Below are 12,913 nucleotides of genomic sequence, written 5' to 3'. Positions count from 1 at the left end.
AAGGCTGCCGGGCGGTGGAATCACAGCCTGCGTGCTGCAGAGCGACTGCAGATGATCAGAAACTCCCCGAGTTTAACCCTGAAACAAAAGAAACTCTTCTAAACATGACTGGATTTCCCATGGTGTGAAGGATGCTGCAGCATCGCTGCGTACTTAACCCATAGAACGCTGAAAACTTCCCATCTGTGGGTTTAGGTCTGCTTTCTGACAATTAATAATTAGACATCTCAACATCAAAATGCATTTCTGTTTTGTTACAATATTTATTTGAGGCTTAATCACAGTTGTCAATGTGCTATTTCGGTGAATAATATTTTAATATTGAGTTACTTTACAGCTCATGCAGCAGTAAGACATAGCGGAAGGTCCTAGATGATTATTTAGACTTTATTTATTGCAGAGGAAAACAATGACATTGAAAATGTTGTATAAACACCAAATGCATTAAGCAGCAAAATACCTGCTGTGCACCACGAATTGAAATGACGTTATTTTGAAACATGAGAAAAAATAATATAATTATATGTTATCAAGACAGAGACAAATTACCTATTACTTTAACATAATTAATTTGTGCTCGGTGGATTTCTGTAGCTGTGTTTGTCATTATCCATCAATATAATTACGAAATGCTAAGAATTGGTTTTTAATCTTTAAGTTACTTCAACTGGCTGCTTTTTTCTCTGAATCCACCCTTCATTTGTCTCCATCTTCAATATCTGAAATATTTAATTACAATTCACATTTCTTTTTTCATCGGTTCCCCAGCCCACATTCCAATCTCACTCATGATGTTTTCACATCAGGGCATTTCACAGAGATAAGCTTTCCCTTTTCAGTGGCCACAAGCATAGAAACAAGTTCAATTTCTTTTCTTGCAATAGTGCTGGGGGGTTTTCACATCTTTTTGGTATGTTCTCCTATATTTATGTTTTTATGCCTCTGTATTCTGTTGCACATTTTTTCGATCTTTTAAAACTGTCCTCATCCATGCAGTGTGAAAGGCAAATGGAACAGCAAATGGTGCAATATTTTACAGAGATTTCTCTATTCGTCTCCTGCCTGGCTCAGCTAATAGCTCTCTTCCCATTACTAGAAAAAGTTTGAGGTTTCCTTTCTCTGAGCTTGCAAGGCAGGTTACATTGCCCTGTGTGATCTCAGGTGAGCGGGCTGGCTGGAAGCTCGGTGGGAAGGCAGAAGTGTGCCTGTGCCCACTTGTTGGACATCAGCGTCTGTCTCCAGCAAAGCACTGAGGCCGTGCTGTGCAGCGCAGTGCCCGGAGATGCCTGTCTCCAGGGCCTGATGAGGCCTGACTTTTTTATGCCTCTATCTGACTTCTTTCTCTGATGATTGACATTTGTCTTTTCCGGGCCTTGTTTGTTTGAGCTGCACTTGTAGGCAGCCTGGAGCAGTGCAGTGTTTTCATTTCAGTCAGGTTAAGGGTGACAAAGATTACACATGCATACTGATTTATGCCTTAAAGGCTGGAAATAGTGTCAAGTGTGATCTCAGCCCAGCTCTGCTCGATGACTCAAGTGCTCAGCACAGTGTTATACTCCCAGACATCAATCCTCATCCAGTGAAATGAAAGCTCTGTCCAGAACATCGTTCAATAAAGTCCTGATCTCTAAGTGTTATTAGTTATTAATAAGATAATAATGATACCTTCAATGTTCACGCTAAAGCCAGAATCGAGCCTTTATTGGGCTAGTAGTGCTGAAAGACAAAGCAGTGAGCAGTGCCAGCCTCAAAGAGCAATCTGCAAACGTTGCTACGCAGATGGTGTGCACACCGTGTGTGCTTCTGAGAACACTGCTCTGCAAGGCTCTTGTGCAGCAGTACAGCTATTATCTTTGTACAGCCTAATATCTTTAAAGATGGGTCTTTACAGAATTATATTTGCAGATGCCACGTCAGGAATTCTTTGAGAAGAGTGGATCGGAAGGTGGATGTTATCCTAAAGATGTCAGGCACTTATTAAATATTTCATGCTCTGTGTTAGGCTGAGGTCGGTGCTTACAAACTGTTTTTAACTCTTCCTCTAACCTTATAAGTAAACAAAAAAAAAAAAGAAAAGCCAAAGAGTGATTTGAGACCTCGTATTCTCCTGAAATATGAAAGGCCAAGGACTTGAACCTCAGGTGCCCACACTGAAGCTGCTGACTCTTCCAGTGCAGGTGTCTTTCTCTGGTTTTAACCTCACATAACTGCCTGGACCTGAAAAACACTTCTCAACACAGACATCATCAAAACCCTAATAGGCCTATGGAAAATGTTCATGTGGCCCCACCTCCTCTTCCCCCACTGAGAAGAAAGACAGAAAATTCCCATCTGACTGCATTTGCAGCATTCTGGGAAATACCAGAGATGGGAAGAATAAGACAAGCACTCCAAAACGTTTCCAATTTCCTTCAGCCCTTGCCAGCACAGGAAACGAAGCAGTTTGTTTTGCTCCTGACCAACAAGACAGCTTCCTACAAAACAACTGGAAGGAATGGTGGAAAGGGGTGGAGGGAACTATTCTTTCAGATGCCAGTTATTGTATTCAGCTCTGAATCCTTTCCCTTAAGTAAATTCAACACATCTCTTGAATATTGTCCAATTTAATAATGAAGCAAATGTTTCTAAAAGAGCTGGTAATGCACCAGACGTGAAGCCATTCATATCTGACACAGCAGCGCAACCTCAGATCATCCTTGTACCAATTCAATATTGCTTCCCTGACACCCAGTCTGAAACAGCGAGCACATCAGTGCTCCGACCTGCTGTATTTGTTGTGGCAGTCCAAGGGGGCACACAGCCTGCTTAGCTGCCAGTCTTTGGAGAAATGAAAATTCACTTCTAACAAAACATGCTTATTCTTTTCCAGTCAAAGCAAGCAGGCTTGTATTCTAACTGAAAGGCATTAAACGTGGAGAGAAATAGATTGAAATATGTTACATTATACTCCACACCTGTGACTGCAGCTGTAATTGGTGGATAGAAGGCAGGCAGTCACTCTGTCAGTTTGGAAATGGGTCACGGTGTTCTGGAAAAAACAGCAACACGAGTTAAAAGTCAGCGTTCAGTTCCACGGCTCAGTCTGCACTGTGGAAAAAGAGATTTGGGTCGATTGCTCCTACTCAGAGACATGGTTCCTTTTGGATAGACTCCCAAAACAGCCTCATCAGCACTGAGCACATCCCTGTTTCTGTTCCATGCAGGTACTGGCTGTGTCCCCGTCCTCGCATAAAAACACCTACATTTCCAGAGCCAACATAAATGCTTTGACTTTTATCATTTGAGGAAAGGGGGTTTTTGAATAAATTTCAAAACTCCTAGTAATGTTCCATGTTCACTGTGCGTTATGGGATGTTCGTTTACTCTCTTCTTTAGCATTTGAATGTATTCATAAAATTATTAGTCAAAAAATATTTTCAAAACACGCATGAGGTCTTGAACCAAGCCAGATCTGATCTTTGCATCCAGCATTATTGTGCTATTGAACAGTTAGCAGGTTTCAAAGGCCGGAACTAGGATGCTCACCCTTTGTCTCATGTCAGCTCCCTGACAGCCCGTGGCTGTGCTATTTTGTTTTGGCAAAATGGGTCAACGGCAGTGTCAGGCAGACACCGCTTTCCCAGGAAAGTAAAACTGCAGCTGCAATATGAACTGGCATCTGAAATTCTGCGTATCTTCAGTGCCCGTGCAAACTGTTTGGAGTTTATTAACGAATACACAGTTAGATCTATTCAGTCATCAAATCCTTTAGAAGCAAAACCAAATTTGTGAGGAAGTACCAGAAATGATACTGTTTCTTTTCTCATTCATGTTTGTCCACACTGTGACCTTCAGCTACCTGTGTTTATTCGCTTTGCTCCCTCAGCAGCTGCCTTACCACCATCACCAGGTATTTTATTCTCTGTGGGCAGGGCCCACACAGCCTAGAGGGAATATTGGTGTCCAACATATGTGTGAAGGGAGCCCGAGCTGGGTGCAGAGCATGCCTACGTGGGATGTCTGTGGGAGACTTCAGCTGTCAGACACTGAGTATTCACTGGCTGCAAGCAAATGGAGCATTTGTTTCTTTCAGATTGCTGAAATTCAAGTAGCAAAAGGCATGTACCTGAATTTAATAATCTTTGTAATTTCCATTCTCCACTTAGTGTCCTTGAATAGCTGCACTTAAATATAAGGCAAGGCAAAGCTGTAGTACCACGGCACTCCCAAATGGCTGAGCCAGTTTGTTGCAGCAGAGCACAGAAGGATGCACTCAGCACACATATCATCAATCCCCCTAAGCAGGCCATCATCTCAGTGTCTTCTACACACCTAAGCATGAGGACTGCCTGTGATGGACATTTGAGCCTGCGTCCAGAAAACCACTGAGAGGTTTTCCAGGAACTTCAGCAGGCATAAGATTCTTACTTGTCCATATAAATGAAGCAGATACATAGGTGGATGTTTGAGATCCAGGGTCAGCATGGAGTCATAGAATCACTCAGGTTGGAAAAGACCTTAAAGACCGATTCAACCATGACCTAACCATACTGCCCTAACAGCCCTCTGCTAAATCATGGCTCTGAGCATGACTGGAGGACAGGTGAGGGCTTGCGGAGGACAACGACTGCAAGAAGGGCAGCGTAGGAAACAAAGCTGCATTTCTGGCAATGACGCCAATCTCACCAGCCTGGCTTCCAGCAGTTACTGCAGCATGTGATTCTGCTCGGCAGCTGATGCTGCGTGCGAAGCTGCACCTCGAGTAACGCCTGCAGTTCTGTGCACCGCAATACAAAGAAACCCATGGGAGATGTCCGAAGGACGGCTAACGAAGATGGAGAAGGGTCTGCAAGGAAAGGCGAGAGGAGCGGCCGAGCTCAGGGCGCACCGCCACACCGCTCAGACGCGAGGTCCGAAGTCGACCGGCTCCGCGCGCAGCCGGGAGCGACGCCGAGCGGCAGGCGGGGCTGCCACGTGCACTGCGGCCGGGCGCATGGCAGCGGCAGGAACCGAGAGCGACCGCCACTGAGCATGCTCGGCTCCTCCACATCCGCCCCCGCTCGGCCGCCCGGAGGCGGGGGAGCGGGCACCCCGCCGGCGGTAAGCGCCTCGCGGCCGGTGGAGGCGGCGTGCCGGGCCGCGCCGCCATGAACCCGGGTGGCGGGGGGGCGGCGCCGGCCTTTCCCGGCCCCGTGCAGTGTAAGTGCCGCCGCGCGCCGCCGGCTATGCGCGCTCCGGGGCCCGCGCGGCGGAAGCCGACTGGAGCGTGGGTCCGGGCGGGCCCCGAAACCTGAGTAGCGCAAGAAGCGGGCGGGAGCGAGCCCGGGAACCTGGCTGGGGGGGAACCCGGGAATCTGGGTGAGCGGCGCGGGGAGCGCCGGGCGGGCGGCTCGGAGCGGCGGGGCCGGGCGGGATCCCCGCGGCGTCCCGGGGCCCGTGGCGACCGTGCCCGGCCATGGGAGCCTCGCGGCTCCGCCCCTCGGGCCGTGCGGCCGCGGCACCCCGCGAGCTCGGGGTGAGCGGAACCGGCTGCCGTCGGCTCGGCCTGAGCTGCCGGTCCTGCCGCTGTGCTTCCAGTTCCAGGAGGCACCACGGTGCTGGTGGAGCTCACTCCGGACATCCACATCTGCGGCCTCTGCAAGCAGCAGTTCAATAACCTCGACGCCTTCGTGGCCCACAAGCAGAGCGGCTGCCAGCTGAGCGGCGCGGCGGCCGGGGCCACCAGCACCGTGCAGTTCGTGTCCGAGGAAACGGTGCCTTCGGCGCAAACCACGACCAGAACCATCACCTCGGAGACGCAAACCATCACAGGTAGCGCCGTCACCTTCGGGCCGCGCTGGGGAAGGCGGGAGGCGTTGCGGTCATGTAAGCAGAGGAAGAAAAACGAGTGGTGTGCGACCTTGGTGCCGGTGTGACAGCGGTGGGCTTCGTTTGGTAGCTGAAAGTCCAGTTAGCGGCTCGTGTCCGACTGTTATGTAAGCGTTGTGTGCGAGCCAATTAAAACAGCACTTAAGAAGAGCGATCAGATCGCTGTGCGCTTGGGGTCCTTTAGGGTGCTGTTGGCAAGCAGCAGGCTGGGAATTGTAGTCAGGCTCCAACCCAGGCCTGCATTCCTACCTCTGCTCCCACAGCTGATGGGCAGGAAGAACACAGCTCAACATTCCTGCCTTTGTAGAGGTTGAAGGGAAGCCCCGGTCCTGCAGAGTCTAAGTAAAACTAGAATTTCCTCCCATGGATCAAGGTTTGTCCTTTTGTATGTAGTTACTTTCTGAAATCCAGATCTTTTAAGCTGCATAGACAGACTGGCACAGAGAATCTGGAAGAGCAGCGAAGCAAACTGAATTCAGAGCTCACTTCCAGGAATTCATTCAGCATGGATTTTGGTTGAATCACTTTTCTGCTTTCTCTTTACTCATATTTAAAATGAGAGCTATGATATGCTTCTGCTCATTTGGCGTGTAACATTTAATTGACTTAAGAGCTGGTGCTTTACCTGTTACGAGTAACAGCCGAAAGCAATACAGTTCAGAAAGAGGCTGAACTTTTTTTATTTGCACGATGCTTTTTGACAACATTAGCCATGTAAATAACTTGCTTTCTTTTTTCTCCTTTGGGCTGTAGCACAGCCGGTGTTGGAAAAAACAGACAGAACTTTATTATGAAAGAGCTGGACAGTCAGCAGAAGACACAGAACACTTAACAGAGCAGCCAGATAAGATTCAGAAAGGGAAACAAGTGGGCCTGCTTAGGGTGATAAAAGGTCGAGCAGAGTTATCAGCTGATAGCAGGATAGCAAGGGAGAGAAAAGCCTTTCTCCTTTCCCTCACCACCCTACTTATAAGAAGTCCTGAAACAATACAGAATGGCATGGCTGTAATTAATGAGTGCCCGTAATTAATGAGATTAGGAAGTAATTTGAAAGATTTTACTGATTGGACAAGTTAATGTTACCAAATTGAACTATTTTACATGTTTAGTTTCTGCGCCAGAGTTTGTTTTTGAGCATGGCTATCAAACATACCTGCCCAGTGAGAGCAGTGAGCCTCCAGCTGCTGCTATCGTCTCCACACCACCGAAAGCACGATCAAGAAAGTCAACTTCCTCGCTTACGCAGAAGAAACTGAACTGCTGGTATCCAGGTAAGATGTGGGCTATGTTGTGCATGCACTGCCGCTGATATCAGTAGTAATTCTGCTATTGATTTCACACGTCCTAGGCTTTGGTCCTGAACTGTGATGTATTCTGGTGGTGCTTCAGCAGGCTTGTGTACAGACACTGGCCTAGGCCTGCACACACTGCCACATAAGGACAGTCTTGTCACATTTTTGCTCACTGTTGTACATGAAAAGAAAGCGTCCAAGGGCAGGTTGGGTGGGGCTTTGAGGAACCTGGTCTAGTGGAAGCTGTCCCTGGACTGGGTGATCTTTGAAGTGCCTTCCAACCCAAACCATTGAGTGATTGGATCAGTTAGCATGTCTGTAAGGATGGGCAGAGTGAAAGTATGTGGAGAACTTAACAAGTGAAAGACAGTATGCAGTAAATATATGCAGACGCTCGTGTAGATGAGTTGTGATATCAGTGGGAGCAGAAGTTGAGGCTCCTTCTCTTGTTAGCCTGTCTTCTCTTGAAAGGCACATTTTGATTGTGTAGGTAATGATAGATTTGTTGGTTTATTTGCTTTTACTACACAAGTGATGCAGGAAGCAGCTGCCCACCAAAAATGCTCTTGAGGAACAAACAAAATACAGAATACAGTAGTTTGTTGTTGTTAGTATTTTGTTAGATTTTTCCATGAATTTAATGGTGTGCATTCATCAATCTTACTACTGTCAGGTTGCCAGTTCAAGACTTCCTATGGTATGAAGGACATGGAACGTCATCTGCGAACACACACAGGTCTGTATGGTTGCTTTATTTTATTTTTGTTGGTTTTCTCTTTTTGGCTTCTTACCAAATGGCATACCTATAGATAAATTACCTAAAATAGATACGTCTGTACATTCTAGAATTGTAGTTCTTATTGACTGGGGAATGGCCCCTTTTTGGTAAGTGATGTGCCACCATGGGCCCTGGTGCTCACAGCTATGAGGCATGAACACTGTAGATATGGCATACTTAAGCTCTGAGATGCAGACCATGTGTTTATCAGGTGGTGTGTAAACCTATTTTGTTCCCAGTATCAAAAGGTTTCGGTGGTTTACCTACCTTCCTTCAAAACACTGATTTCAAAGTTGTAAAGGGAGTGTATGGGAACTACTGAATCACAGCCTGAACCTCTGATTGACCACCTGAGGTGAGCACTGAGTCATCCCTGGGAGCACAGCTGAAGGCAATTCTCCTGTGCTATGGGAAGGGGCAATGCCTGGCTGCCCCTCTCCTATACACATTTAAGAGCTGACTAGCACTGGGGAAGGATCTCTTTTGAAGATTGCTCCTCTTGGACTCTTCTCAGTGAGCCAGGGATAAGGGTAACCTTTCTGTCCATTCTTCTAGTGTGATAACCCATTTAGCCTGTATATTTCTTAATTATAACATCCATATATTCATTGATGACACAGGGAGAAAGTGTCTTCTGAAGCGTTAGCAGACAATTGAAATCCTATATCCAGTTTCTGAAAACTAATCATCCTGCTGGTTGGAAGTGTTTAGTTAGTGGGGTTTGTTTTTCAGTAACACACTTATGAAGCGAACATTCTTCACGTTTTGATGCTCTGCTCCTTGCAGGAGACAAGCCCCACAAGTGTGATGTTTGCAGCAAATGTTTCAGTCGCAAAGATAAGCTGAAGATGCACATGCGGTCTCACACTGGGGTGAAGCCTTACAAGTGCAAGCACTGTGACTATGCAGCCGCCGACAGCAGCAGTCTCAACAAGCACCAGCGCATCCATTCCAATGAGCGTCCCTTTAAATGCCAGATCTGCCCTTATGCGAGCCGCAACTCCAGCCAGCTGACTGTACATCTCAGATCCCACACGGGTAAGCTTATACCAAAATTCAGGCCTGTAAAAGTTTGGAAGCCATTGGGAAGGTTTTTAAAAGGCAGGCAGGTCCCATCGAGGTGCCAGGAAGTGCCTGTTGGAATTCTCAGAAGCATGGAGGCATCAGGCTGCTGTGAATTTCTTGGGATATAATCTAGTGGGACAACACAGCCTTCCTGAAAATACATAGCAGCATTTGGAAGACAGGTCTGACTCTTGGTAGTTCTTTTCATTTTGGAGCTGCTTATTAAGGTATTCTTAATTTGATAGAGCTTAATGGATCAGTAAATAATTAGATCCTTGGGAGCATCAAGGGTCTTATCTGTGTCTCTCAAGTCTGGCCCACCATGTAAGATTAGCTGTTTGCAGTTTGATTGGTAGGGAGGAACAACACTTGGACCAAACCTGCTGTTTTCCTCCTCCCTGCACCAAGCACATCTCAGCACCCAGTAATACAGTTACTCACTTCTTCAAAATTATGCCCGAAAACTTTATGCTTGGGTAGTTTGGAAAACCATATATTCCAAATAAAGAAAAAGGTGAGGGGTGTTATTCAGTAGGATTGGGGTATTTGCTTTGTGTTTGTTTACTTCTCTTAGTAGCCATAAGTGTTCTTTACTCTGGAATTGACTGCATTCTGATCAGTGATGTACAGCTTGGTTTGGCCACGCGTGTTGTGATGTGGGTCTGCAAATCAGGAGGTTGCCCAGCAGCAGGTTAGATCCAGGCAGTGTGTGTGGTTGTTTGTGTAGGTATTGACACGACCAGGCTGCTAACAATCCTGCTGATGATCTTACTTTTTTTTTCATGCTTTTGCAGTTAAGAATTTGGCCAAACTTTCAGCTAAATAGGCTTGGGGTCAGGATTACTCTCATAAAAACTGTGATGTTATGAATATTTTGTATGTTTGTTTGCATGGATGTGAACTAATACTGCATGGATACAAGCTGATATTAGATTTTCTTCAACCTGTAGAAGAATATTAGCTGTGATGCAAATACCACATATTTGCATGCATGTTTCAGTAGTCTCCCATTTCTCTTTTTTAGCTTCTTGTATGTGCCTGTGATGTCCCCCATTTCTGTATCACTATTGTAGCACAGTTGTGCTACAGTCTCCTGACGTTGTCCATACACTTTCCTGTATCATAGACATAAGATTGCAATGCTATTCTGTTTCTGTAGTAGCCTGGAACTTACCTGGGCTCAAAGCTAACCCAGAAGTCTCACTGCAGATCTTGTACTTCAGGCCCGAGGTGTGCATGTGTTCGTGTTCTTAGACTTCAAAAATAGAGCAGCTGTTACAGTGTTTATTTTAAATGTTTTTCAATGCTAGTTGAGCCACTGTTGCTAAAGGAGTCCAAATGAGAAACTTCAGTCACTTTGTGGAGTACGATGAACAGTTTTACAAGCAAAGTGAACTAGAAATTGAGATTATCTGACATACAAATAAAAGTAATAAGTGTGGGCAGGCATTCTCTTGAGAGTGTGCACACAGTTACGCCAGTCCAGGTGATAAATCCCATGGGCTTTACATTCCCTGTGTCTTGAAAATGTATTGGAAGGCTACAGATACTTAGAACAAATCAACTGTATGTATTTCACTGTAACCTTGGTCTCAAGGAGAAAAATGGATCTCTGTGTCTCCTCTGTAATTTGAAATGTGTTCCTTGTTGACAGGAGATGCTCCTTTCCAATGTCAGATGTGTCCTGCTAAGTTTAAAATCAACTCGGACTTGAAAAGGCACATGCGTGTGCATTCTGGTGAGAAGCCTTACAAGTGTGAGTACTGTGAGGTTCGCTGTGCTATGAAAGGAAACCTGAAATCACACATTCGTATAAAACACAGCATGGAAAATACTCTCAAGTGTCCAGAGTGTGAGTTCCAGTGTGGAAACAAAACAAGCCTTCGACACCACATAAGAACTCACCAGCCCGAGCAGCCAGTGAAGTGCTCAGAGTGCAACTACTCTTGCTCCAACAAGGCAGCTCTGAAAGTGCATGAGCGAATTCACTGCAAAGATCGTCCATTCAAATGCGAGTTCTGCAGCTTTGACACCAAGCAGCGGAGTAACTTGACGACTCACATGAGGAAAGCTCATGGAGACAAAGTCAAGACCAAGAAGCAAACTGTGGAAAAGAAGGAAGGAGATAGGCCAAAGCAAGGCGGCTCCAGGCAGGTTGCCAAATTAGATGCCAAGAAGGCATTTAAGTGCGATCTGTGTGACGCCTCCTTTGTCCGAGAAGATTCTCTTAGGAGTCACAAGAAGCAGCACAGTATGTACAGTGGATCTAAAAGTAACGAACTGGCTGTTCTGCAGCTCCAGATGGACCCCAGTCGACAGGCCAGTGCCCCGATCACCGTCAGTCACCTCCAGGTCCCGATTCAGGCTGCTCAGGTTTCTCCGTATAATGAGGGAAGGGTCAAGATCATTGTGGGTCACCAGGTCCCTCAGACTAACAGCATAGTTCAGGCTGCGTCAGTGAACGTTGTGCCCCCTGCGTTAGTCAGCCAGAATCAGGAGGAGCTCTCTGCCAACAGCCGCCTGCAGCTTCTGGGCCAGGTCAGCTTGTTGGCGCCGCCGCCGCCTCCCAGCTCTCAGAGTGAAGCAGGGCCTGTGGCCCAGCCAGCGGTTCTTCTCACAACCCATGACCAGAGTGATGGAACTGCTTTGCATCAGACTCTGATTCCTGCTGCTGCTGTCAGTGGCCACGAGGCTTCGGCAAACCAAGCTTTCATCACCAGCTCTGGAATCAGCTGCGCTGACTTAGAAGGCCTGAATGCCTTGATACAAGAAGGAGCAACAGAAGTGACTGTGGTTAGTGATGGAGGTCAGAGCATTACAGTGTCCACTTCAGCCCCTCCTCCTCCCATTTTCTCTTCATCCTCTCACACAGAAGCCCCTAAACAGACCTACTCCATCATCCAGAGTGGAGCCCATACAGCTCTACTGTGTCCAGCAGACTCCATACCAGATTAGCCAAAAAGCAAATTTCAGCAGAAATGCACAGGGTGGAAGTGAATAGGGAACTTGTCCTATAAAGCCAAATATTTCCATACGCATCTTTCTTGTCTGTACGTGGAAACATACATCCTGTATGTGGAAAAGAGGTGCGTGTATTTATACGCCTCTACTGAAGTAGAAGGATGTGTCCTTTGTAAAATGTGTTGCATTATTTCACTAAGCTTCCCTGAAGATGATTCTCATGTTGTGCTGGCTAAAGTAAGAAAGCCTCACCTTATGATGACTTATCTTCACATCAGACTTCTTTCCTGTATGCACAAAAAGATGCAGGAAATAGATGATCCGAGCCACCCCGAATGTGTTTCCAAGTAAGGCCTGCTTCGATCGCATGCTGTGTATGCATTGGGTGGATGTGGCTGGTAGCTGATCTGTAAGAAATGTCTACAAGCAGGGCTAATGCAGGCCTAGCGTAGGTTATGTGACCTATTCCTTAGTTTCAGTAGAAGCTGGTAGCATGTGATGCTTGATCTGGAAATTCTTATGCAGAAGACCAAGTCAATTGTTTTTAGAAGGCAAAAGAATTTTGTCTGCTCATCAGTAATTGCTAAATTTGTCAGCAAGATCGCTGCTGCAAATCTTACATGTGGTACAATGATCTGTGTCAGAGTTACCTGTGTTCTAAACAGAACAATCACAAATATATTTTTTACAAATGCTACTTAAGTTTTGTTTTTATTTGGCTGGTATGTGTTGAAGCTGCATGGGTGGGAGCAGTCCCTTCCACTTTGGCGCTGTTCTTTTCAAGTTAAAGGGGAAAAAGGAAGAAAGTGAATTCATTCAGTTGAAACATATAAAATAAAAAGATTCTAATCCAAGGTTTGCAACTCTAGCATTGCATCACAAGATAATTTACCATGAAATGATGTGCATATCTAGAATGAATGCTGGGCTGTATTCTGCATTACACAGCATTAGTCCTGTTTGACAGGTG

General features: G+C 46.2%; 1 protein-coding gene across 1 annotated transcript; it reads left to right on the top strand.

Moving 5' to 3' along the window:
• Positions 1-5,123: 5,123 nt before the first annotated feature.
• Positions 5,124-12,640, top strand: ZFP64 (ZFP64 zinc finger protein). Its single transcript, XM_042834422.1, has 6 exons — positions 5,124-5,178; positions 5,557-5,790; positions 6,957-7,118; positions 7,813-7,875; positions 8,704-8,955; positions 10,637-12,640. Exons 1-6 carry the CDS (start codon positions 5,127-5,129, stop codon positions 11,935-11,937), a joined length of 2,064 nt encoding a protein of 687 aa, XP_042690356.1. The 5' UTR covers positions 5,124-5,126; the 3' UTR covers positions 11,938-12,640.
• The last annotated feature ends 273 nt before the right edge of the window (positions 12,641-12,913 follow it).

This window comes from Centrocercus urophasianus, unplaced genomic scaffold (assembly GCF_019232065.1).
Source record: "Centrocercus urophasianus isolate 14NV4802_14NV808 unplaced genomic scaffold, USGS_Curo_1.0 seq_46, whole genome shotgun sequence".
Taxonomy (NCBI): domain Eukaryota; kingdom Metazoa; phylum Chordata; class Aves; order Galliformes; family Phasianidae; genus Centrocercus; species Centrocercus urophasianus.
Note: the sequence above shows the minus strand (reverse complement) of the source record. Positions and strands in the feature narration are given on the sequence as shown.

Bases quoted from the DNA above. Each gene is read 5' to 3' on its own strand.
- ZFP64 (XM_042834422.1), top strand. From the start codon at position 5,127: ATGAACCCGGGTGGCGGGGGGGCGGCGCCGGCCTTTCCCGGCCCCGTG. The intron at 5,179-5,556 runs GTAAGTGCCGCC...CTGTGCTTCCAG, and splicing joins CTTTCCCGGCCCCGTGCAGT to TTCCAGGAGGCACCACGGTG. The intron at 5,791-6,956 runs GTAGCGCCGTCA...TTACATGTTTAG, and splicing joins GGAGACGCAAACCATCACAG to TTTCTGCGCCAGAGTTTGTT.